The 27,735-nt window shown below is 40.5% G+C and overlaps 1 protein-coding gene across 1 annotated transcript in view; it reads right to left on the bottom strand.

The window, feature by feature from the left end:
* ghra (growth hormone receptor a) overlaps window positions 1–23,346 on the bottom strand; it is a 32,002-nt gene extending 8,656 nt beyond the window's left edge. The window contains exons 1-4 of the mRNA XM_046387730.1: window positions 23,043–23,346; window positions 12,753–12,874; window positions 969–1,098; window positions 670–836 (exon numbers count right to left, since the gene is read on the bottom strand). Coding sequence (XP_046243686.1) covers window positions 670–836; window positions 969–1,098; window positions 12,753–12,870 — 415 coding nt within the window. The 5' untranslated portion in view covers window positions 12,871–12,874; window positions 23,043–23,346. The remainder of the gene's footprint in view (window positions 1–669; window positions 837–968; window positions 1,099–12,752; window positions 12,875–23,042) is intronic.
* Window positions 23,347–27,735: the final 4,389 nt, after the last annotated feature.

Genomic DNA, 27,735 nt, shown 5'->3' with positions numbered 1-27,735 from the left:
GGAAAAGTCATGGAGTGTATACAATGAAAATGGTTTATCCTTTGAGGAACACTCAGTCCTGCATAAGAGGACAGACCAACCACCAGTAGACCTGGTGTTCCATAATAGGGTGCATAGTGAAACACCATATCCAAATTATATAGCTAAAAACATTTTGATAATCAATCTGTACACATGACGAGAGCTAATAAACAGGTTTTGTCATGGAGAAGATATCAGGAAACATATGACTATATCAGCATATCCTACAGTCCTGGTTTGATAAAGATCATCATAAAAACATTTACCATGTAAACACTGTGTATCTGATGCACTATCAGGCTATAATATTGACAAGCAGGTGACATTTGCTGGTTTAGCTGATATACAGCAGCAAGTACAATTTCTTGGTAGGAGGAGATTGTGCAGGAGATCTATTGTACTAGCAGCACCCATTCCCACTATGTCTCTCTATGTGGCTCTCTCTGTCTGAATACATTTACTTAGAAATTGGTAAAAAAAAATCCTCTCTATTATCTGTCCTGATAGTTCTACATGTGAAGGGAACAAATTTGCTAGAACATGTTTCACAGTGTCAAGTCTACTGGAAATAGACAAATCGCAGAATCCCCCTAATTCTTTGGACATACTGCAAAAATCCAGATGTGTGCACAAATGTTTGTTACAAACCGATATTCTCCACAGTGAAACAGTCTTTTTTGTCGAAATAGGTGATATTTTGGCTGCGGAGCTGCATGCAGTAGGTGACCCAAATGGAGGTGTGGTTAGCATCGAAGAAGCACTCCCTGTTTGAATGGATGTACTCTGGACACTCTTTCCATTCACTGGTGGGCCCGCTGAAGGAAAGAAACAACGAAAGAAGAAAGAGAGGAAGAAATGAAGGTTGTAGCCTTTTCAAAGGCACTCACATATGCACACACGCCTGCAAAACTATTACTTGAACTTGCAAAGCAGGCCATTGCACTGACTTTTTTTTCAGGTAAAAAACTCTGAGTGCTCCAGGAGAGGACAGGTTGTGGAAGTTGCCTGGACTCCACCAACATCGGAATGTCTCCTGGTCCCTTGATATGCACTCTGTGAAATGAGGTTCAAAGGGAGCTGAAAGACAGCGAGACAAAGGCAAAGGAAGTTTAGGATTAGAGACAGAACAGACAGAACAACTCAGATTGTATCTGACCAAACACCTTTATTGATGTCTAGAAAATCTATGGGGGTTTAGATTTATCAGAGCGACAATACCGATAGACCCACCCCCCCGCCAAACTCAACAAACAACAGTCACTTTTTCAGAGTACACACAAGGTAGGTCAATGCAATTCAATCTAAACCCCAAGGTAAGAGTGGAAAACATGTCACAATGCAGAACAAATATATAATGGCAACACGAACCGGTGATGCACATGTGTAGGATAACAGCTCAATGTAAGATGGAGTCGTGTTGCATCGAATTCCAGTCACCATGCCTTTATAACATTTAGATACATCCACACACACCTCATACCATTTCTCCTCTGCCCCACCCTGAGGCCCTGACTCAGACCTTTCCCCCTCTCCGTGGGCACCCTGTTACTCCTCATTACCAATACCCCACCACCTCCCTCCAAAGTCAGAGGCCAGTTTCTCATCCAGCTGAGAGTCCCAGGGTTTGGTGCAACCATAAATAAGCAGCTGAAGGTATCATTGATTTCTGCTCTGCCTGCTCTCCTCCAGCGCTGGCTGAAGCATAAATCACACACAGATCCAGCACGTAAATATGCTTCACAACACAAGGCAAGGAACTGAAGACAGACCGGAGAAGTAAGCTGCAAATGTAACAGGACTCTGTCATAGGGTAGATTTTTTGGAGTTTATAATCATTGAACAAGAATTATTCTCCACATAAACTCACTGAATCTTCCTTAAAAATGCTGAGATGCTACAGTAACATATACAGCATGTGCACAACATTTGCACACAGACACACAAACCCTTCCAGGATGCAGACCTAGTTAACATAAACACACTTCTAACCAGTACAACAAAACACCCTGACAAACAAGTCCAGTCCCAGGCAGACCCGACTCAACATTTCACTTTGCTTACTTTGCTTACTTTCTATTTGGTGCTGGTAGAACCTCATAATTCATTGCATTCCTATGCCATTGTGCCTCTAACTCTCAATCTGCCCTCCCCCTTTCCAACTTTCTCTCCCTTCATCTTCTGCACACTGTCGTGGTTCCCAGAGCTTTGCTATTTCAACCCGGCCTCCCTCCCCCATCCAACAAATTCCAGCTGCCACCATGAAAGAGCTTTCAGCAGACACTGGATGCAAAGGAAAGCTTAATACTATGGCAGGACAGATTACATAAAAAGTAAAAGAACATCTTGCATGCTTTGGGGTAAAACTATATCTCTTGAAGACTCCTGACAATTTCATCACTTTTCTGCTATAATTTGATTTTGCTAGTCAGATACACTGTTATTCATTCATTATTCATTTGATATTCGTATCATTTGCTACGAAAGGTTTTGTTGCTTTAAACTGTTGCTCTTATGCTATTCTTTACATAAGAAAACATGTTTGAATGTCATCTCTCAGCTGTTGTTCTATTCTAGGTGGAGAAGACCTGAAAGCACACAGGCGGTGTTTTGACAGCTACCCTCTCCATAAAGAATGGGGCTCGGCTGGTAAAGGTCAGAAGGTACAGCGATTTAAAAAAAAAAAAAAAAGGAGATGTTTGCATTACCGAACAAGGTTCTAGATGGTAGTCTGAAGTGTGTCAGAGGTGAAAGGTTGTTCACCAACACCTGGAGTGACTCAAAGTCTCACGTTATTCTCAGAGCGTCTCTTTCTATGCATTGATTTCTCACTATGATCTCTTTTAAGAGGATAAAATAAGGGAACTGTTCAAGTTGTGACTAGTTCACAAGCCTGAACAGTCAGTTGTTGATTATCTGTCATGCATGGGCTGGTAATTTTGTTGCAGGACCTAACTCACCTTTTCTGCACATACTAATATATGACCAGTTTAACTGACGGGAGACCAAATCCTGCCTGTACCTGCCAGCTTCCATTAAACGATCAGCAGCTAAGAGCCTTTGGCTGGAACAAGAAACCTAATTTTGTGTGTGTGTGTGTGTGTGTGTGTGTGTGTGCACAGGCCCTCATCTTGGCTTTCCATATGTATCTTTTGGTCCTTGTGGACTGTGTGTGCTCAGAGCCGAAAAACACCTCTTAGCTTCACGGCCCGTCTGTCTTCATCAGTTCATACAGAGGAGCTAGGAAACCACTTATCTACCTCCATGTCAGCTTTAGCCATTAAGGTTTAAAATCCACTGAAAAGCCTAAATAAAGCACTCTTTTCCAGGCTCCTGGCCCAGCTGGTAAACAGCACTAAAAAGGAGGTGAGAAAGGTGCGAACAGGCCTTATCAGTTACTGTATTGAGAAATGTTTGACTGTCATGAGGAGCGCGAGGTAAATGAGGCTATGACGCTATGAATTACCACCTCTTCCAGCTCATTTGCAGATTTAAGTTAGTGTTGAGGTTAACAACGCTTCAAAAGGCTGCTAAAAGGAGAGAGAAGATGTGAGGTAAGAACGAGGAGGAAGGCAGAGAGTGAAAGGTAGCAACAGAGAGTGAATCTGTGAATTTTTTGGCTGCAAAATAGATACGTACTGAGAATAAAATTTAAATTGTTATATAACAGATAATTAACTTCTCCTGAAGAAAATATATTTTTAAGACAGAGCATACAGTGAAACGAATTTGAAAAAGCTTTAGTCATGCAAATATAGTTTCTTATCATAGGGTACTGCTGGTATGTTGCAGTCTAAAACAGGTTCTGCTAGTACGATTTCTCAGCCTCTGGAGGTGATTCATTACCTGTCCCAGCTATCATTCTGGATGGGGTCCCTCACAGTTCAACTATGGGTCCATTACTCTTCCCTATACAATGCAATTACGTACAGGCAACTTTTACTGCTATGCAAATGAGGCAAAAAATATATTCGATCAGGATGTCGACAGAAATACTTTGACAGGATGTTGACAGAAATTAAACGTTGGATGGCACATGACTTTCTGAATCTTCAATGCAAAACTTGCATTTTCCACAGCCATTGCAGCACCATTCCACACTAGGAATCTTGGTGTGATTACTCGATGGTGCATTAAATTTTTACATTAAGTTGTTAAATTATTACTTTTTTAACATCGACTTGCAACATAATTTACACAACTCCTACTCTCATCCTACATAGTGTAAGTACACACCAAGTACACTTGGTACACAAATATCCTTGACTTGACTACTACAACTCATTGCATTTCAACTGGTATTTCCTGTCTACAATTAGAACGGAATTCTGCTGCTGAAATCCTGTCAGGATTTAGAGAAAATGTTTTACTGGCACAAATTTGATTTATTCTTAAAGCATTATATAAATGAACTTGTCTATTACATCTATTACTTTGGGACTGCTTGTACAGTTTGTATGAGTATTTTCTCTTTAGTTTACATAACTACCATACTTTCCAAAATCACACAAAGACAGACATATAACAACTAGAAAGATGCACTCTGAGTGTCTCTGCATGCTGATATTACAACATAATTGACTTGATTGCCCTGCACTTGAAAAGAACACACACACAAACACACACACGGCCGCTGAACAGTAGAACCTCTCATCCCTGACCACTTCCCTCATACAACTTGTACTGTGCTTTCCACCCACAGCGTAAACAAAATAACAAGGCACTCAAAGTCGAATTGCCGCTGCACATCTCAATTTAACCCAAACAGGAAGAGTAAAAGGTAATTTTTTTTAGGGCTTAATCACATAAAATACATCCCTCATGCAACACGTTTCGAACAAGCTGGGACACAACTTGCTCACAGAGCACCTGTTCGGAGCAATCCACAGGTAAACAGGTTCACTGGAAACAGGTGATAGTATCATTACTGGGTATGAAAGGGGCATCCTTGACAGGCTCAGTGGTTCAGGATGCATTGAGGTTCAACATTTTGTTTAACACATGATTGTTTAAAGAATATTAATTTGTCGATTAACACAGATTGTTTTGTATATTTTGTTTTTGTTCATGTTATGTTATATTATGTTATACACAGGGTCCTAACTTTTTGGAATTTGTGGTTATAATAATAGTAATTTTTTTAATTTTAATTTTTTTTTTTTTTTTTTTTTCAGGCTTTATTGCTGCAATACCCAGTATTCACTATATAAGTGTATAGACTAGGCTGGCTACTTTTTAATAGTTAAGCCAACTTATTTGACTGCCACCGCAGCGCCTATGCCAGATGATGCGCATCACTTCCTGCAGCACCATCACTGCGTGTGTGCGTTTGTGTGTTTTTCTGTTAACCAGATGGAAAAATTGGCAAACGCACTGGCGCTGTGCTAAGAGCAGAAGTGCCTGTCAGTCTGAACATGCCAAGTCCTTCATTATGTCCCTGCTCCACAGCGCATACACATGCACACACACAAACACACACACACATGAACACACTTATCTGCAACACGCACCAGCAGATTTGTTAATGTGTGTGTAGCAGACGGCTTCATTTCTCTTTCACAAGGAACATGTCTTGGATGATGAGGAAAAGAAAGTATGAGCAGATGGGAAGAGAGAAAAGATGGGATGAGAAGAGGGACAAAAACTAACTCCCACACTTCTTCCATATTTCCACATGTGCTCCATTTTTTTTTACCGGAAAAGAAAATTAAAACCTTGAAACTGAGCTTAAGAGCAGAGGTTAAATGTCGAGTCAGGAGGCCATGTGGCATTCGAGACAACAGTGAGGGGGTGAGAAGTGGGCCAGAAGAGACGGGGAGAAAGGTGAGATACTGCAACAAGATACAAACAAGGGAGTGTAAATGCGTGATATAAATAGCCGCCAACATGCGCACACAGTTTCACACACAAGTTCACGCACATTGAACTTGCACCTTCAAAACAAACACCAACAAAGAATATCAAAGTGCCATTGTCTGATTCCTTGAATACGTTCTGCCTTTCCTCCCATTTACACAACAGGACCCATGGCTTTTCTTCATGAGTAAAGTTTGGGGTCACAGAATGACAACCGCTCGCTCCATCCAAACCTCATGACTCCCATCAGTGTTCACAGCTTTGAAGTCCAACAAACACAATCTGGTGCGTGTTAACCATTCTGTGACCCAGTCAGCTTTTTCGGGTCCTAGCGATTTATTGCCAGAACTAATGATGTTAATCTCTTCTAATGCTATTATAGCCCACAGCATTGGCTTAGTTATGTCATATTATGTCCAAGTGAGAGTAAATATAGATGAGCAGGGGTGTCTGGCTTACAGCATGGACACTCGCATGCATTTTCTCTCCTCCTTACCTTTCTCTCTCTATGTCTTCTTTTTTTTTTACTGGCTTGTTCCACTCGGCTGTCCTCTGGGCTTCAGCAGGGTGTCAGACGTTTTCTCAGCGGACAAAGCGACTTGTTAAATTCAGCTGGTGTCTGTGTGGTCTCACACTAAGGTGTGGGATCCCTGTTTGAGAAATGAGTCAAAATGGCTCCACAGTTGTTTATCACTGCCTAAATACAAACCTCCACTTCTTATGACTGAAATCAAGACATCATTGCAACAATCTGTTAAGGGTTTCTTCATAAGCTTGTTCTTGCAACTTAGTTTTTATATCCTAATAAAGTCTGGTAGCACTTGCTATCTAAATTTTTTTTTTTTAATTTAAAAGTTTCTTTAAAGACTTTTGTTCTGCATTGTAACAGTTTCTCCTCACACTTTCTTACAATTACACCTTGGGATGATCTTTTTTTAAAAGGTAAGCAGGATTTTCTTTATAGTGGAAGAATCCCACTTGATATGAATAGCACTTATGTCAATGTATGAGGAAGTCATGCAGTGAGGTGATTATGTAAACAATCACCTGGATGCTACCTTGATAACAAGATGACATGTGTCCGGATCTGTCTGATTTAGCTCAGCAAGCGATTGATCACATTATATTTGCTTTGTAGTAATCAATCAGAGAACAGTGCTGCAATGCCAGAGGAAAACCTGAGATTTTTAAGACGGGAGGGAGATAACTAGCCCAATCAGTCAAAATCAAGAAAACTCACTGCAGCATTGCAGACCAGAGACCAAGCTGAAGTTAGTCTAGAGAAACGCCAGTTGGCACATGCAGAGAACCTTTACCCAGAGGAAAAGATATTAAATAACCAACACTGTGACACATTTTTTAAATTTGCCATACCTGTCTAGACTGTGAACCACGGGACTACTGCTGAACAGAGATTTTTTTTTGGTTCGTGTTATTGCAAATATGTGTTTTTGAGTTCTTCTTACTGGATAAAGATTCAGTTTCAGTTTTCCTCTCTATAGCTTTTTCTGTGGAGCACATATTAAAGCTAAGGATGTTTCCTACGTGCAGGATGTTCCTGCTGGATCTGCCTCTTTGTAGCATTTCATTGAATCGGCAGCAGAAAAATGTATTTTAACCACCTAAAGAAGGTCCACCAAAAAAATCCCCAAACAAACAAAAAACAATATCAGATTAAGTGCATGCTACATTTAGAAAAAACTTCACCACAATTTTCCGTCAGATGGCCCTTTTCAACAGGAACTGAGGCCTCCCCAAAGTCATCAGGGTCCTTTGACAAAATACGTAGAAGACAGGAATTGATCGTCTACTGCTGCCTTGATTGGTTAGTTTGTGTAGTGTGTGACTTCTGCGCTTTAATGGGTTTGTTGGGATTCACCAAAGTTCACACACTCACACAAACAAACTAACTAATCAAGGCAGCAACAGACCAGCAACTTCACTTTTCTGTGAGGTAAAATTGCTGCTTTTGTCAAAGGATCTAGTGTTTTTGAAGACAGAGATATGATGGCTTCAGTTCCCTGTTGGAAAGGGTCTGTCTGACAGTAATGTAAAACATCCACAGCAGTACACTGCTCAGTTTCCTACCTTCTCCAAACTGGGGCGTGCCGACCACCATCTACTACTACCTACATCTAATCCTCTGATGAGTACCTCAAGCAAACCCCACTTCAAAAAACTCAAACTATCCCTCTAACTTCAGACGCCATATCCCACACAAGGCCCCAACTTCAACGCCCAGAGCAAGCACGCCCAGTGCTTGCCTCTGAAACAGACATAACTGCCAAATGGAAAATAAACCTCTTCATTTTTACCACTGTTTACCACTTCTGTGGCTAAGAACACAGTTTCACTCAACGGGATCAATCTATAGGCCTGAGGAGCAAGTCCCCCTGGGACACACAGACAGACGCTAAGAAAAGGTTGGGAGAAAGAAAAAGAAAGTGCATGTGTGTGTGTGTGTGTGTGTGAGGGAACAGATGAAGACAAACGACTACCACTGTCTATAATCACTTTGGTAAGCCTTTAAATATATAGAAGCATCTCCAAACATCCACTCTAAGCTTGTTATGCGGCTGGCTCTACAACAGACATAAAATGCTGCAGAAACAGCAAAACCCACAGAATTTCAGGAAGGCTCTATTAGGTTCCCAAGTGGAACAACACAATGGTTTGGAACAACCCCCAAAAGCACAATGTTGGGCATCTGTCCACAGGTCAGAAGGTTGGTTGTTTGATTCCCTGGCCCCTGATGTTTGTGTATCGAAGTGCCCTTGGGCAAGACGCTGAACTCCACATTGCTCCCAATGCCAATGTGAATGCATGAGTGATGCCTTGTGCTTTGAGTGGTCAGTCAGACTAGAAGAGTGCTATATAAGTACAATGTGTTTACTTACCTAATCAAAAAGACTGAATAATTTCTGACATCAACTGGATGTGTCTTAGAGAAAGTCAGTATAGCTCAAAAAATAAGTTTAGAAAACAAGTGTCATGATTGGGGTTTATACAGTTGTAAGCTTGAGAAAGGCACAGACTGTGTGAGTTTACTCATGATATCAGTGACTGCTTTGTGTTTACAAATGTTCCAACGGCTGTTGAGGGAGACCAGGAATAGCTTACCACAGTATATATTGGAGACAATTTTAACAATCGAAAGAGTTGGACCAGTCAGAATGCTTGATGGTATGACTTCACCTGCTAGTCAGCAGTTTGTCTGAGAGCTTATCAGAAAGGTAATGTAAGCCCACAAAGATAAAGACATTTGCAACAGTATGCTAACAAATACAAAGTCAAAAGGCCTCAGGGCAAAGAGAGCATAGAGCTCAAAAGTGTGTGGTTTACTAATTAATTTACAGTACAGCACAGACACCTCTTGTTTGTGCAAAACACATCTGTTTTACCCTGGTGATTTTAATGCAACATGGATTCTTAAGATATAAACAGGTTTATCTGTGTTGAAATTAGCCTTTTTGGCTGGCCTCATTTTACTCATGTAACTGATGTACTTTTCACATGTTATCACATAACTGTGGCAGTATCTTAGCCAGACTACCACACCACGGTAAACAACAAAACCGCTTAGTTAGAGATGTTCATTTCCAATCAGAATGCCAACATCCAAGTGGGAATGCTTACAATATGTTCACGCAAATCTAACAGGTTCTCTAATAGAAACCACGATGGATTGATTCCCAACCACAATATGTTAAAAAAATGTTTTGGCTGCTTTGGTACCAGCACTGCCACCACAATTATTTTTGTTTGGAAAAGCCAAAATAAATCTCGGCACTAAAAACAGCAGAAAGAAACAAAGTTCTCAAAATCAGTCACGACCACACAGACTAAAACCCTGTGAAAGCCCCACAAAAAAACACAAAAGAAGAAGGGTGTGTCCTTGGTCTTAACCTTGCAGAAGAAGACAAGATGATTTTACATTCTCCATGCCATTGGTAATATTTCCAGATGTTTTCACTTAACATACACAAAGAAAACAGTACCCTTATGAAGTGCCAATATATTTGTCTGACAGTACATAGTGGTTCACTGTAAAACCCGAGGATGGCATGAAAATATGGTAAAATCACAACTGAAAACAAAAACATTGTTTCCATGTTCCTATTGTTCTGTAAATGTGACGAATATGTACATCAAAATGTGCCTTCCTTCACTTTATGATGTGCCATTTTTGAATTCACACGCTCCTGAGGTACAACTCTCAAATCAGAAAATCATGCAGTAAATGTCAGCTGCATCAAATGCAATGCGAATGTGTACGTTACAAAAGACAGCAGAAATACATTTTCAGATGCTATTAGCTGGGCTATAAATAATTGAAATGGCATTTAACTCATGCAATAGCTTTCCATAACTGCACACAAATTGTTTCGAACAAACAATTTTTAAAAGGGATCAGAACGGAAAGGCACTACCAATTCAAGGGTACCGACAAATCATTTAATGTGCAGAGTACTGGTGCAGGTACCCAGTAAATCCACGTGAATAGGGCCTCAGTATGAGCACATATCACACAGCCAACATTCCCCCTGTCTCTCTCCAGGTAACATGCATGGTCTCAATTGTGGTATAGTGTGCTGCAGCAGCCAGACAGGCAGAGATGGTTTGGAGATTTCTCAGATCTCTGTCTAATGCCACCTGGCTCATGTCTTAATGGCAAAGAGCAGATGCACCTAAAAATATACTGGCAAAGACAAAATGTACATTCTTTTATTGTGTTGCCAATGTTTCAATGCCATTAATTACATGGAAACCTAATATTCCTTTAACTAGATCTGAATGAAGGTTTTCCAAGTTTAAAAACTATCAAAAAAAAAAAGAAAAGAAAAAGAAAAAGAGAGTCTCAGCTAACTGATCAATGTTGTTACCAGGGCATGTATTTTTACTTGATAAATGACTTTCATCATTAATTAATAGTTGTCAGTTTTCTGCTCATGAAATAAATGCTGAGCAAGAACTATTTTATGTGTATATGCTGCTGATTTGTTTTCCACTCTAATCCTTATTCAACCCAACAATGTCTATCAAAAGACTTAAAGTTGGGGAAAAAATCCATTGCCTAATATCACACTTTCATTTTAAGGAAAGAAACATTTTTCAGTTTTCACGTCCAGTTGTGTACAAGTAAAAAGACAATGCATTTATTCAGTATTTTTTTAAAAAAAGTCAATTCACATGTAACAACATCATGAATTAGGCCCGTAAATAAACAGTTGCTTATCCAGCTTCTGGAAGTTCAACAAGACAAATAGCTCAAATCAAGCAATCTAACTGTTTGTTAGCCTTGTTATAATAACCGTGATGTCGACTAATTAATTTACACAATATCGGATAACACCACATAAGTAGCTCTTGCTTGCTCCTCTCATATCTAGACAACACAGTAAGACCTGAAAGATAAATAGATTAAGGCCTACATGACCCCGGTGGCATGCTGGGACATTGGGTATCAGTGCCTGTCCAAATGAGCGTTTGTATCCTTCAGACTTCAACTAAAAATACAAAAGCATAGCCCAGCATCAGACAGGTTAACATACCAAATGAATGTGTTTATTTTTCCATATTTCTGTCCAGTGTTAGTGTTAGATGCGTTGTTGTATATGTCAAAAATGCTCTTGAGAGCATTCAGCTATTTTCAGTTGCCTTGCAGTTGTTAGCAACAGCGCTAAGCCACAGCGCCACTGTGTTTCACTCCAGTGGCTGTACTAATTGATTAATTGATATCACAGGTTATAAGGTAGTGTTGACTGCGGTGAAAAGGCTAACTGGTAGGCTAGGAAAAGCTAACAGGGCCGCTAAGCTAGTATGTTGCATAGAGATCACCTTCCAGTATGTGCACCTATTCCTTTGTAAGAATTTTGCTTAATGCTTTATGAACATATTAATAGGAACGGTTTATATTTGAATGCGTCCATAACTTTCATATTGCCATACTTGGTAACCCTTTTATAAAGTCATAGCTCACTCCAGGCCTCTGCTTCACGCCCCTTAGCTGTGATATAATCACAATATATCACTGCATGGAGTGAACTATTGCCTAAAACCCAGAAATGCAGACACAGCAGAAACAAATGACAGACAGACAGACACGTTTTGTCAAAGTCAACAGCAGAATTGATCCATTCTTGGGAGATGCTGTATCTTGGCTGTGAGGATTTATATAAATCATGTGCTGTTCTAGCAGAGGTAGACTTTAAACAAACAAAAATCTTTTAGCTAAGTTTCCAGGGCTGCAAACTTTCACCTAATTCCAGCTGCAGTGGCTTCAGCCATTAGTGGAAGATGCCAAATCTTCATTCGCAGTCAATTTAGTGATTAGGAGCATCTATCTGCAGAAATTATGTGGTAAAAGCATAATTGATTATATATTTCCTGTCTTGGCCAGGTTATGCTTTCGGGACTTCAAACTGTAAATTACCTAAAAATTAAAGTCTGGCCTGTTTTCTCACGAGCAGCATTCTTTCACCTAATTATTTCAAATGGTTCAGTGACAGCTGGACTAGCTGGCTGAACATCCTGCATCGTCCTGTCCCTGGACTTTGACAGAGAAGCCCCAACCAGATATTTACTCTAGCTCTATTGATCACTAGCCTGTTTGACAAGCCAAACCAGGAAAGAGTGGCGTTTGCTCAACAGTGAACATTTCCACATGTATCTGAGCAAACAAAGCATTCTGCAACTGGTGTCTGACATAAGACGTGATAACAAGTGTCAACAGCATGTTGTGCGCAGAACCTGATTCACATTTGTTAATATTTGATGAGCACCATGTAAAGAGATTGATAAACTGTCTGAAGAATGATTTGTCTTACATCAGTCTATTTCTTCTGCTTACTTGTCCTGACGTAAAAGCAGTAACCTACCTGATGATGTTGTGTGGTCTTGGTCCATCAGAAATGCAGATCCTGGGGTGGACAGCCAATCCGGGGAGGAAATCAGGAGAAGGAGCAGGAGATTGGAGGAGGAGGACAAGATAGCCATGACTCTGGGGAGAAAACCAGAGGGGAGAATGAGAGAGGGGCAGAGACACAGTGATTATAATTATCAGCTGGACTCCATGATGACATGCCCATGTGAAAAACCCTCCTTCCCTCGCTACTCTCTGTCTCCCTCCCTCTCTCCTTCTCTCTCTCTCTTTCTGCCCCGTGAGCACAAATTGTGGGTGTCATTTATTTTCAGCTGGTGCACGTGAAACCAAACATGGAACAGAGCATAATTAATTGTCATGCCAGGTTGCTGGCGCAGCTTTTGTAGTCCGAATGTATGAAGCATATTTTTCTTTGTTTGTGTTTACAGGTATTTGCAATGATTTTGTCATTGGTCATGATTTGATCCAGACAAATATCTACTGCAAAAATGAAAATGAGAGAAGCAAGAGTTGAAACATACATGTTACATACATAGACACACACACTTATGTAAGCTTTCAGTACGCCAACTAATAGTGAATGAAGTACAATGATAATTAAACTATGTAATGTGCTGGCTAACTTTTTGTACTGCTCTGAAGCACAAACAGTCAATTTATATAATGTGTGCTCTTCCCTTGTGTAGTTTTTTTTTTTAACCTGGAAAGGAATTCGGTTAAATCTAGTTAATCATATTAAGAATTTACTTTGCATAGTTGTTCTACTTTGCATATTTTTATATTTTTATTCAAGTGAACCTTATTGTTGCCCGTATTCTGCTGTGACAATGCAAATTTCCCCACTGTGGGACAAAAAAGAAATTCAGTCAGTGATGCCAGTTCTAATTTTTCTAAACTTGACTCTAGTGCATGTTACATGGTTATGACTGAGTGATTAATAAAACTATACATACGTAACAGTAAATCTGCATGTGGTAATATAAAATTAGCTTTAACTGAGTTTTCTGGGGACAGCAAAAATAAGCTGCAAACACAACATGAACTACGAATCACCTATTAAGTTGATACAGCAAAATTCTTACCAAAAAGTTGCTTATTTACACATCCAGGAGATAGGGAGAAACAATAGCTTCCATTTTTTTAGGGTAACACCTGCTGAAGGCAAGTCCAATATGCACTCTTGTATTTGCTCTGTTTTGGTCTCCACCATCTCCTGAGGGAAAGAAAAATCTAGTTCTTTAGATCTTAAATGCTCTACAATGTTCACCAGCTAGTCACTGTCTTTGTCTGTTTGCTACTGGGCAAGGAGGTAGGAGATGGAGACGATCAGTGAACCATTAATGTTGCGGGCGATAAAATCCAAAATACTGAAAGACACTAAAAGGCTCCCTAGGGCAGAGGGGAAACTGGAGAGTCCAGTGTTGTGTGCTCATGCATACAGTAATTCGATCTATGGTTAATACAAAGATACTGAGCGTATCGGCTTTAAAAGTATGCTAAGTGGGATTTATCATTTGCTGTTTGTAAACACAACATTCAAATCTTAAGCCAGAAAGATAGCTGGTTGTTGAGTCTCAGGTCATCTAACAACCTGAGAACGAGATTTGACAATTAGCTATCTTTCTCTAGAATCACCGATACCCAGAAATACTAAGATAATAAAAAAAAAAATCCAGGAGAGTAGAATCCAGACAGAAACAGACACTACAAACTTCTAGTGTGTCATAAGTGATGATTGAGAGATTATTTTTGTATGAATCCATATTGTTTTTAGGAAAATCCTGCATAGCATTCCTTTCAGGTTCTCAGTTCCCAGACCAAATCAATTCAAGTAGCAGTAGGTATGACTTACAGTTTCCAGTCAAAACATACTGAAGCAAAATACAAGAGAATCCAAAAATGTGTACTGCATCAACACGTAACATGTCCCCTGAGCTTGACTCCCCTTCCAAAAATGAAATTTGACTTGAATTTCCAAACAAAACCTTTAACACAGAAATGTGATGGCTTAATCCTTCATCCAGGCCATGAGGCCTGTACCTACAACTATTTTTTTTCCCTCAACAATATTAGGCCTTTGATATATAAAAAAACAATTTCCAAGTCTATACGCTGGTGTAAGTGGACAAGTTCTACCAGTCAAGTCCAAACTTCTAAATATAGGCCAAACTTTCTGTCCGCACCCTTGGCTATTTACAGCTGTGTCTCCACAACTTCGCTGGACTGCCAACAACCCCAAACGAGGAGGCTGTATTTCTGAGGGCAACACTGCCAGTATTTCCCCAGTCATGGTGTAATCTGAGGACAGAGGTACTTCAAGCCACACATTTACAGTGAGCTATATAGCATAATGAATTCTGTTGTGTGTTTTACAGGAAAAGAAGTTTGGGCTCCATAGAAAATAGTAAGCCAAAAGATTTCTTCACAGCATTTTTACTTTTATATAGAGAAACAACAACGAGCAACAATGTGGACACCTCGGGCAAATTTTCAAGACTGACAAGCTTGAAAAGAACATTGCAAGATAGAGTGGTGAAAAAATGCCGGGACAAAGTTCATATGAATTAGATCTACTGCAGAGTTTTTAATAAAATCCTCAGAAACGTGCAATTACAGCAAAAACAAACAAGAACAAAGCAAAAAGAACTTGACATATTTGCAAAATTTGAGTTTGATATTCACAAAGTAACATTTTTTTCCTGATGCACTAAATGACATAATATTACATCAATATAAATGTTAAGTCATAAATGTGCGGCTGTACAGTATAGTGTGTGTGTGTGTGTGGTGAATTCCAAATGTCAGAGGCCATACAAGGCCAAGTTATACAGTGCAGGAATTTATGGCAGAGAGCTGTCAAGCAGCAGGCTCATCTGGCTTGACTAAAATGCTCCATTTACTGCTCAGTCAATTACTGCTCATTTTCTGCATTTGAAATCTTGCCCAAATTTGTTCTCAAATTTTGAGAAGATCCTCTCTGTCTCCTTCTTCCTTCAGCTTTTGACAAACTTTCATTCTTAAAAACATCTATTTTTTCTCCTCTCATCAATAGTTAAAGCACCATTATTGTAATGAACTTAATAACGCTCAAATGAGCACTTTTCAACGCAGCTTTCTTTATGAATCTGGGAGCATTTAAGTTGTTCGCTCTTCTTTTTTTCCTACCTTGTCTTTTCCTTCAAAATCTAACATTCTTTAATCAGTTAAGCAACCAAAGTACTATAAAAGAGGGCCAAACAGCCTCTCGGCTCCAACATGTGGCGTCATGTTAACCCTAACATTAGCCTCCCCCTCACTCGTATGAAAGTGTCCATGAAAGCCCTGGCAAGGTTAGCGCTTCATCTCTATCTTGTGCACGTTTCTCCCCCATTCCTATTCCCTCTCTTGGCCAATTGCAGGCTCTTAGACTCACAGGAAGGTTGCCTAAGCCAATCAGAAAAGAGGGAGGCTCAGCCCAGGCCTCCTGGGGTCCCTTGGTAAACATTTAAAGCCTCTGTAGTCAACCTTCCTCCCACTACCTCTGCCCTAAAATGCACACACACACACACACACACACACGACTTGGCACCCCACTGCCACCACCATGTCTCTCCCACGTTTCCTCAAATCTGTATTAATCATCTATGTTTGTTCCAAAGGAGCTGACAAGAGAGGAAGGGGGAGGGTAAGAGTAGAACTAGGGATGGTGTAAGGGTGCAAAAAAAAAAAAAAGAGAGAAAGGTTAAGGGGTGAGAGGTCACATAATCTCTGTGTTACTTTCTTCTTCAGCTGCAGAAGAAAAGCATGCACACACACAGAGCGATGTTGACAGCACATGCTCAGTTGGAGGTTTCGGGGGTAAATTTTGGGAGGTGTGGTCATCCAGAAACACAAACTTTCTTTCATCTATTTAGCTGGTGCAGTGGCTCTAAATGTGGGAAAATATGAAATGTGTAAAAATGCAGTCTTGCTGTTGGCTGATGGGACATGATAGAAACGTTTGATCACCACTGTGGGAAATCAACTCTGAACAGCATAAATGTCCATGGATGAAAAAGACTGCAATTTTTCAAAGTTAAATTTGAGTAAAATGTGAATACTTTTGTTTTGCGGTACTGTTGCTTAGATACATAATTGATGCATTAGGAATACAGGCGAAAATACATGTTTTCTTGTTTAGGTGCGGACCCCTTGAAATAAATTATCCATGAACAAAGACACAATATTGTACTAATCCTGTTTCTCATGATTATCTATAATAACATTAAATTATTCCTCTAAAAAATACAAACATACAGTTATAGCTTTTGCGATGAAGACGAAAATGGCTTGTGAATTTCCTGAGAGCCCTTTGAAGTACCCTGAGAAGTCATTGTGGGGCAATGAAGCAATGTTCCACAAAGTGTAGCAAGTGTAGCAATGGAAGGAAAAGGAAAGGAAGGAAAGTGACATATCTTGTCATTGGAGGGAACTCACTCCAATGAAATTTGTTCTCTGCATTTAACCCACCCAAGTGACGTGCACACACACACAGCAAACCCGGGGCAGTGGGCGACCGCGTGCAGCGCCCGGGGAGCAGTGGGGGTTAGGTACCTTGCTCAAGGGTACCTCAGCCATGGACACCGGGACGGGGAATCGAACCAGCGATATAAAATATGGTATTTAACATGGATGTAAACAAAGCACAATTTAAATTATTTTTAAAAATGAATTAATTAATGATAAAAGACTACACATATTTCAATTATTTTACGAGAAAGAAAGTACAATCAACATGTTTGTTAAACAAAGATACGTGTCTTGGTAAGAAACTGAATGTAAGCACATCAGAATTGTAGTTTATGAAGGCACCGTTTCTTTTCTTTTTCCTACTAAGATGCAAGGTAAATATTTGAAATTAATATATATCTAATAATAATAGTAAGATATACGTCATAGTTATTGATTTAACATCCTGAAAAACCTGAAAGCCAAAACAGAAATAATCATCTGCAGGGTGCATATTTTTGTTTTTAGGTGATTATTAGGCATGTGAACACTGACAACATGCATTCATTAACATAATTATACAATTACGTCAATGCACAAGCATAACTGAAAAATTAGGTCGCCCTTAAACGTGATTATGACCCCATGTAGAGATGGACTCTCTCAACCTTCCCAACCCTCACCAGGTTGTCAACCTCGATCTGTGTGAGACACTCATGTTAAACTGGCGCACACACACTCTCAGTAAGACAGAAGACTGGGGTGTTTCCCCATGGCTTGGGGTGAGGATGATTCACATCAGCCTTAACGATTTATTCATTTTTCCTTTTCTTCTCTTTCTTTGTCAAAATTCCAGCAGAGTCAGACAGTCCTGCTGACTGATCGACTGGGGTTAAGTGCTCAGTCCAGAGGAAATGAAGTGTAAGGTAACAGAGAAAGAGGTGCTGGCAAAGGTGAGCATCACTGGAGGTAAAATAAACGTGGTCAAAGCCCCTCAGAGGGAGTCAAACATTTCAGTTTTGTGCTGTCCAAGACAAAAGTACAAAACTGAGACATCACTAACTAAAGATATTAAATTTAAAATTGAAAAATCTGAAAATGTTATTGCTAATACAACACATGTCTGAAAATCAGAAAAGGGAATACAGCATTAAATCACACACTAGCCAGCATGACACTGTAAGCAATATTTTCCGATGTGTTTTTCAAAAGGTGCACAAGCCATGGCCAAGGCTTGTTTTTTGGTTTGCTGCTTTTCAAATGGATGCCACAACTTGATGTTACGTCTCTGTATGTACAGTGTGGTAAGGTATAGTACAGCACCTTTCTTAAAATGAACACACCAACACAGTTTGATTGATATTCCCCCAGAATGCACCCATTTTAGCAAACAGTTTGACTCCTGACTCCGGATTTTATTAGACACACTGTGTGAGACATGCATTAAACCTGCAAAATCACGACTGCTGCGGAGCGTACCTTAAAGCATTTGCTCTTCATGCCTACTCGTACGTAAATCCTTGTAAGACTGCAAGCTACAAAAATGCATACTAAACAGACAGATTAGTGGGCTGGTAAGAATACAGGAGTTCTATAAAAAAAAGAATCATTTTTGTGAATCTAAAAGTGTGTGTAGGACAAAGCTTCTCCGCACTTGCAAAAACTGTGCTAGAATGTTTGAACCCAGTACCTAATTCACCTTTCCCTACAGGCGCATTGTTGCTGTTTATATTGCTGTCTTTATTCATCTTTGCTCCACTGTGTTACTAATGGCTTTTGCAGCTAGTGGGAGCCTCTGGAGTGAGGCTGGTGCTATAAATGCAGCACCTGATGTATGCCTTAAATCTAAAATGATTTCAAAAATATCATGTTGTAGAACTGGAAGACTACATTAGCCTTTCACTGACATTAAAGGTGTTTGGAACCCTGTGAGTCTCACAATACATTAGTGTGAATGTAATGCCTCCCATTAGCGCATCCCTGATCTTTCACTCACTCACAATGCACTCTTCTTTAGGTGTTTTATTCCTTTCTTTAACTTCCCAACTCTCAATCATTTAAGTCTATGAGTACCATAAAGCTCAAAGTCCTTATGTCACTGGACTAATGGAGGACAAAAGAAGAAATAGAAAAAGATGTGAATCAGTTTAGTGTGACCTTGCTAATTACTTTGATACTGGTTGCTGAATTACCAGCCTGGCCACATCACAAAATTACAAGCTATTCAGACTCCAGTTTTTCAAGGCAATCAAGTATAATCATGAAATAAAGCACAAATGAATAAAGTATGCACGTGACGCCATAAGAAGTCTTTAAAACCGCGAAGGGAAACAAGCACTTTCAAAAATATGTGCTAATGTTAGCTTGTCAGACCCCACAGAAAAACACACAAATACGAAATCATATACAAGCCAAAACTCACCAAGAGGCCGAAGCACTCCCTAACATCTCCGTCTCAGTCTGATCAGTTTGACTTGACTGATTGGCTTCAAATAAAACAAACTACTGCTGAATTTATGGCTTTAAAGCAGCTTGCCATTATAAAATGGCAAGTACAGCTGCTACAAAGGTTATATGTCATTTAACTGAACAGTAAGAAGAATTAAACCAAAATCCGAAAAGTTATGTAGTTATTAACTTCATAAATTTCTTCATTCAATCCCTCTCAACAAATTAAGGTTATACTTCATGACTGCATACAACTTTGTGCATGTGTAGCGAAAACCATGATCCGAGGTCCACCGCTGGGACTCTCAATAATTACACAAGAATCATGCAAATTGATTTTCTGCCCTCCACCCTCCTCTGCACCACTAACTTCTTTCTTTAAAATAAACAAAATTTGAGTAAACATACCACAGACTTCCACATGAGTCTGCATGTTACACCAGACACTGGTGAGGAAGAGTCAACATCAGCAGAGCCCCTCAGACAAGAGGCGGGGCCCGAAAAACTGCAGCTGTTCCTATAGGCCTCCAACTGCTGGATGCATTTACATTAATCAACTGGTGAGAGCGTGTGTTGCTGTGTGTGTTTGTGGGGAGTGTATTCTTGCGGACACAGGACCTCTGTGCATGTGTGATCTCTCAGGCATTCAGATGTGCTACTGGATGGCAATGATGTCTCCGGCTCTTATTTCATAAGACTGAGTGGAAAACTCAGAGTCAGCACACTGGCATGAGAAGAGCCTGTGCTGGAAGCAGACCAGGACACACACATCTGCAAACCCTGCTACAGTCTGTGTGTATGTGTGTGTGTGTGTGTGTGTGTGTGTGTGTGTGTGTGTGAGGCGAATGAAAGAAGGAAAGAGAGAGTCGGTATTTGTGTGTATGTGTAAAAACCAAGTGTGTGCATCAGAGCGAAAACGAGAAAGGCAGAGTGCATTGCGAGAGGCAGAGTCCAGCAGAAAGAGAGAAAGTGTGTGTTGCACAGATCTGAAAATTGATCATGGTGGAAAATCTCTGCAGCATTCCACGCGGCCTGTGCACACGCACGGGCATGCAGCCGTTTGTCAAAGATATAAAAACAAAAGCTGTCAAGTACAATTTTGCCCCAAAAAGTCACATTTTTTCATCTGTTTGGCCAACAGCTCCCTGGCATTGGTAAACTAACGGATGGTCATTTTGACAGTTCGAACTAATCAGAACTGATTAGCCACATGGGAACTAATGTGGAGTTTGGTTTTAATGATTGACCACATTTATGCTCAGAGTTGTAAAGTTCAAAACAGTAAGGCTCTGCGAGACCACTCGTTGCTTAAAGGACTGAGTATGGATGTGCAGCATGTATCTGAACACTGAAGACCAAGGGCACACGCTGTGTGTAAAATCTAATGGTTTCCAGAGAGCTGTCGAGCTGTCAAAGGGTATAGAACATTACAGCTGTAATGCTGTATGTGGGAGTACAGTGAACACTGAGACAGAAACTAATGGAACAAATGTTTTTAAAAAAGCCCTTGCCTCATCTATTAAAACACTTACTTACTTCAGGTACCTGGTGGATGCTATAATAGCTGCTTTAATGTAAGTCCTTCATCGTGAGTTATCTTTCCATTAGCACATATTAAGCAACTACTGCGACAACAAATCCCATTAAATGTGGTTCATCTATATTCAGGTGAATATTAACAAACTGTGCAGAAGATGGGCTTGCGATATGCGTGCTATCACATACATCAGTGTTGACATCAGAAGATGGTTGGTCATTTCTAATTCAGCTTCTAAAGCAACACCATCCAGTAAATACAAGGCACCAATAATAACCTTTATACCCCCAAAGTGTATCAAAGTGTATTAAAAAGAGTAATGTAAGTGTTACTTAGGCCATATGATTACCGACTATGGCAGAGCTATAAAAAATTGACAACTTGAGGTGGGATGAGAGGAGGGGAGTTGAGAGGAGAAACAGGACTAGATCAGAAGAGGACAGAAGGCTGCAGAGGAGAAAATCAGAACAAAGCAGAGCAAATAACCACTTGTGAAACAAACTAACTAAATAAATAAAAACAGCAATCTGCACTATCTGGCCTTGCCTTTATATAGCAATGAATAGGTTTCTGCTCATATGACAAATGTTATGGTTGTATTCATCCCTAATCTCTGCCCTTCCACACAATGAATCAAGAAAAGGTAAAAAGAGATAAGGGTACGGTGTAATTCAGTAAATTATTATTATAACTGTTAATATAACTCCAAAAGAAAATTCATTCCATGTGTTTTTAAAAAGCTAATTTATGAATTTTCAAAATGTAACCATGGCTCCAATGTCAAGTCCAGGGTCACGGCCTTGAGTGAAAGTAAGGAACATGCGTTACTTCATTCAGATATGCAACATGAGTTAGAGGTTTTTTACCCTATTGTTCTGCGTGTGCCTTCAGCGTATGTCATCACAGTGTGCTGAGCTTTCCAATTAAAACTGCAAGGAGCAAAAGTCCAGCAGTCTACACATCGCAGCTATGAGACAAATCCAACATGAGAAGCCAACATTTTCTTTACGCATATTTTTTAATTGTTAGTCAATTATCGGGTAAGGTTCCTAAACATTTTCTGGTTCTAGCAAGAAAAAAAGAAATATGCTCCTTGTCTACTTTCATACAATATGAAATGAATGCCCTTGCAGTTTTAGACAGTTGATGAAAGCAAACAAGCAGCTTAAAGGCATCACCTGGAACTCCCCATTGCCACTTGTCATTATTCATGAACTGACAAATCAAAATACAGTATTTGCACTCCTCATTGCATCTGCAACAATATAAAGTAAGCAGGAATCATGGGCCAAACTGGCAAATTGATTTCCATCCATGCACAGATCAATACATTAAGTAGTTTCAACAATGACGCAAGCACAGGACGTTTTTAGTGTATGATATGATACGACATGTAAATGCTCCATCCCTCTTTAAATGAACCAGCATGTTTTTATATCTCATTTCACTCGTATCAGTTTCTAAATCCTTTGTATTTATGACTGTGCTGCCCAACAGATCATTTATCAGGTAGACAAATAATTCGTGAAGAGCAACCATGACTGTCACATCCCATCCCCCGGGGGTCCCTGCGCCTGCCACGCCAAGTTTGCTGCGGAATTTTGGACAACCTCAAGTTTCTGTGAAATTGATGCAGGCCGCATTATATCAAGCAGTAAGCTGGCAAACTACTTGTTTATGATTTAACAAAAAGATTATGCGATGAGGAGCCTGTAATATATTTTTTAAAAAGCTATGTAGTTTCAGCAAAGTTTCCCCGAGTCGTGCGTATAAGCTCCATATGGATGAACACATAAAAGATGTACACGCTTTGGAGAACACAAACGCACTTACCTAATACGAAGTATCGAGGTGAAAACTGCAAAGGACCGTGCAGATAGACTTTTCACAACTTGGTCATCTGATGGCCAGCGTGAGCACCAAAAAGGCACGAAAAGTCCTGCTTCTTCTCTCCAGTCTGCTCGGCCAGGCAAGATCTTCCCGATCGGGATTTTTCACATCACTCAGTCAGTGAAAAACGGCTCCGTGCCGCTTTTCTGTTGAAGATTTGTGTCTTATTTGCAGCTCAGTTCATCATCCAGCTCACTTTCGGGGCTACACACACACACACACACACACACAAACACGCACACACTTTGCTGCTGAGACGTAGCCAGTAAGTGTGTTTCAAATGGCGGTGAAGCGCCCTCATCCGCCAACAATCCAATCTACTCCATTATGGCCACAGGGAGGACAGCCAGGGAGAAGGACTGCCGGGCCAAACTTCCAAAATAAAACCCCCTGATCGGGAGCTGCCATGCTCTCTGGTAAGAGCCAAATTTTAAACGAGGCTGCAAATAATATTTTTTTTTCTTAGGCTATTTATTATGATGGGAGAGAACCGTAGCCATGCGAGAAAGGTGAAACAATTTCGTTCGGGCATATTTGAACTTTAAATCAATCAGTATTTTATTGAACTTTTTGAAAGACATGGGCATTATAGTGACTTTTTTAAGGACAGAGAAACATCGGGTGTCTCTGTCTGGACTGTATTAATAATGAAAATGAGAAATGCATACATGTTCAATTCTATTTTCCTTCAGTATGGGGGAAGCTTGTGACGATGGGAGTTCAAATCACAGCAAATTACATTAACTACGGAATGACTACAGCAGGCCACTATCTAAAAAGTTCGATCTGACAACTTTACATGCGATCTGCATACAGTACAAGTATGTTTCAAAGTACATTACGATTGTTGAATTGTTTTTTTGTCCCTTGTTTTCATGTGGAATAAAACACCATAACACACCACACGCGTTACACCAGTGTGGTTACGATTTTTCTTCCCAGTTTTGCAGTTCTGACGCAGTCAGCGGCAGTTGGGTTTGATCAGGGGGTTTATCAGATGCGTCAGACACTGCAGACGAGACGTTCAGCCTGTTTGTTCTTCAGCGCCTGACAGTACTTTCTCTGCGCAGAGCCTGTTTTTTAAGTCTCTTCATCTCCAGACGCTGCGCACATCACAGCCAAGTGTTCGCCCAGCCCAGTGCGTTTGGCACGGCTCCATCGCGCATATATACAATGTATGTGTATGTGTAACTGCGGGAAGGTGCGTGGTAGTCGGCTGTTTTGGATGGGGATACCGGGAGAACATGAATGGATGGTTATATAAGTCGAGAGAGAAGTTTTGAGTGATCCACAAAAACAAAATGTGCGAACTGTTTGTAACGTGTCTCCAACACCCCCGTTGATTTACTATGGAAACTTTGAGGAATAGCCTAATTGATCATAATCAACAAGTTTTATGTGTAGGCCTACAGAGGACGTGTGGCTTTGTGGTTATTTTGCACCAGTCTGGTACTCGTTGCACAAAAATTTAACCAGCCGATCTTTCATGCGTAATTGTGCCTCGACAACATAACTCCAGACGGAGACTGTCCGCTGCCTTTAAATGACTGTGATGAGTAAAAGAATAGAAGAAGAATGAAGGCCTTCGATATGGGCTGTTGAATGTCTTAGATTTCGCCACACACTCTTTAGCAAATTAGGCTAATAAACTAGAAAAGTGCTTTTCCCCCCTCGTTATCAATAGAGCCCATTTCTTATTTGCAGCTGGTTTTGAACTATTTAAAGTGAAGATTTGCACTACTTTGTTTTCTACGCCATTCATTTTGCTAGTGGGTAGTTTCGGTGTACAGCTCCTCTAAACATTTGGCAAACGTGAAGGCAGGATGTGACGCGGCCACGGGCACTTGAACAGCGCGCTAACGCAGCTCGTTGTTCTGAGTGGCTGACGTTTCAAAGCGCTAGCCTGTGTGGACTCACGTGGAGGGTCCACTGGAGGCGTGACGCCATGAGTGGCTCGCCCAGAACTTCAGCTGTCAATGGACGTACACCCCCCACCAGTCAGCCAGCAGTTAGTATGGATGGCCCGCCCCGACACGTGAGAGGAAAAAAGCGGCCCTGCGCCCAGCTGTTGCTGCTGCCTTCCCTGAGACAACCGGGTGTTCGCACATACTAAAGCAAACAAAGCGCGACAATCAGACAGAAGTGCCGCTCAGTGCGCTGAAAACTCAGCCCGAAGAAGATCTCTGCCGGGTCAAAATGTCAATTGAAATAGCTGGGAGCTGCTAGCACTTTGTGCAGATCTTGTGATTTGTTCGCTGCAGGCTTTTCTGTGCACGCCGCCTCTGTATTTGTCTGTGTGGACCTTGTGATTGTTTGTCTTTTCAGGATTTGACTTCCAATCGATGATCATCCCAAGGCAAACATCCATCACCAGTATAGGCCTAAACGGCATTAACTGCCGGCATTACAGCTGAAGATGCACACGTATTATTTTGCATGGATGTGCACTTCTGTAGGCTATACCCTCACACATAATAGTTAAGAGCCCATGTCAGAATATAACATGGAGGCGACCATGTTGTCCAAAATAAGAACCCAGAACACTACAGTTCAGAGAGGATAGTTGGGTAATAGTAAAACAATGAACTGGAACTTATATTATTCAATATAGACAAGCAGAGAGACACTGACAAATTTACTGACAGAGATGAGACCTGGGGGCTTTTTTCTGTCTGGCAATTCACTGGTGCACCGTTGACATAATTTGTGATGCAAGGGGAAAGAAATGGAACTGACCTGTCTGTACTGAGCAGAGCCATCCTTGTGTTTTTATATCCCTGTCCGCTTCTTTACAAGGTCCACAAGTTATGGCTCGGCTTTTCCAAGTCCTCCGGTTGCAGTGCACATAAAAACACTCAATGAGACACCAAGTCTGCTCTCTTGTATTGCGGATACTGTAAATTATGACTTGCACACAGAGGTAAAATCTGGAGCTGAAATATATTTAGTTTTTCATACCATCTGTCAAAATGCACAGTGACTTTCTTCACCTTATTCCATGTTTACTTACAGAAGATAACAATTTGTATGTATTAAATGACCTCTGAACATGTCTGTGTAGCTGTCAGTTATAGTGCAGAGAGCTCTGATTGGAGGAGAGCAGGGGCGTCCATTGAATTGGTTCCTTTGTTGTGGAATACTCATTCCTGTGATTGTCTACTCTGAGTGATCATGCAGACCCATGCAGTATTGAATGTGACAACAGAACAATGCATCCGGCCCACAGCCTGACGCGCTGGAGCTGAGTCCCTCCTACTGAGGCCCGTTTGGTGAACACTCTGGTTTTAGTTGTTAAAGCAGCTGTGCAAATGATGCTGTTTTTATGTAGCGTCATCTGTCATAAGGGCACATGTTGTAAATGGAGGTTTCTAAGCTTGAGCCCACTATCTATTAAAATGCACACCTGAACTGGCAACACAGAGCAAGCGTTGCTTGTTCCTCTAAGGCTGGTATAGTATAGTCCTCTTTTCCTCCCTTATGATGATTTGTATATAGCTGTATATTGTACTGTGTTTACTTTGTAAATTGTTCATTTATTTTACCTCTATATTTTTTTGTAACTGTTTTTGCACACTTTTTGCTTTTTGCACTCTTTTTCTGTTCTTGTGAGCCGCCATGACAAGTGAATTTCCCTACTGCCAGATCAATAAAGTTAATCTTATCTTACCTTATAGAATATTATTCTATACTTTTTTAATATGAATATGAAGATATAGAAAGAACCAGCAATGCCTAAGTCTGTCTCTATTTTCCCAAGCCCCTGTGGCTCTCAGTCTCAAGCAGATGGTAGATTCTACTGAAAATATAGCTCAGGCCATATGTAGTTTCACTTAAGAAAAGGTTGGGGGAGCTAAATCATTTTCAAATACACCAGAGCACAGTAGCTCTTAGCAAGCATTAGTTACACTGAAATAAACTGTGTATTTACTGGGGACTATTTTGAGCTGCACATTTAGTGTGCCAGTGAGTAATTACGGCAGGTGAATGGTGTACGCAGCATCAGTTTACAAAAATAAAGTTTGCAGTGCCCAAGTTCAATAGAATGAAGGCATGTGTAACGATGAGGCCCATTTATGTGTTTTCAATAGACTTTTGGGCAGTGATAGCAATATCTGCTGGTGGGATCAACTCGAGGGGTTAGTTGACTATGAGAAAAATATATCAACAGACTTCTTTTTTTTTGTATGTCCAGATAACTTATTTTCATCAAAGTTGAGGCAATAAGATTGTTTCATTTCCAGTTTCTGAACCGCCGCCTGAGTTGCTTCAGGCAACATAAGTCACAACCATATTCTCATAACTGGTTTTCTGCAATAGCATGCCTTTTAATAGCCATGTAAAATCTACTTGTGTTTGGCTGTCTGTTTTTATTTTCCACGTAATGAAACACTGCCCTTTGTGTTGTCCCCTTCAAGTCACCTGTAATGCATTTAGGGCAGTTTCAGATCTAAACTGTGGCCTTTCATTACTATGTCAACACCCTGCTACCTATTGGATTAGTATAAGAGAGAGGAGATGGCTACAGGGAGAACACACAAACACATGCACGCACACACACGCACAGAAATAACAACAACACCAGCAGCAAAGTATAACGATGGGTCACTTTGCTCCTGGTTTTATATCTTCTTTATTA

The sequence above is a fragment of the Scatophagus argus genome, chromosome 4 (genome assembly GCF_020382885.2).
Source record: "Scatophagus argus isolate fScaArg1 chromosome 4, fScaArg1.pri, whole genome shotgun sequence".
Lineage (NCBI taxonomy): Eukaryota > Metazoa > Chordata > Actinopteri > Scatophagidae > Scatophagus > Scatophagus argus.
The sequence above is the reverse complement of the archived record's forward strand: the minus strand, read 5'-3'. Positions and strand labels throughout refer to the sequence as shown.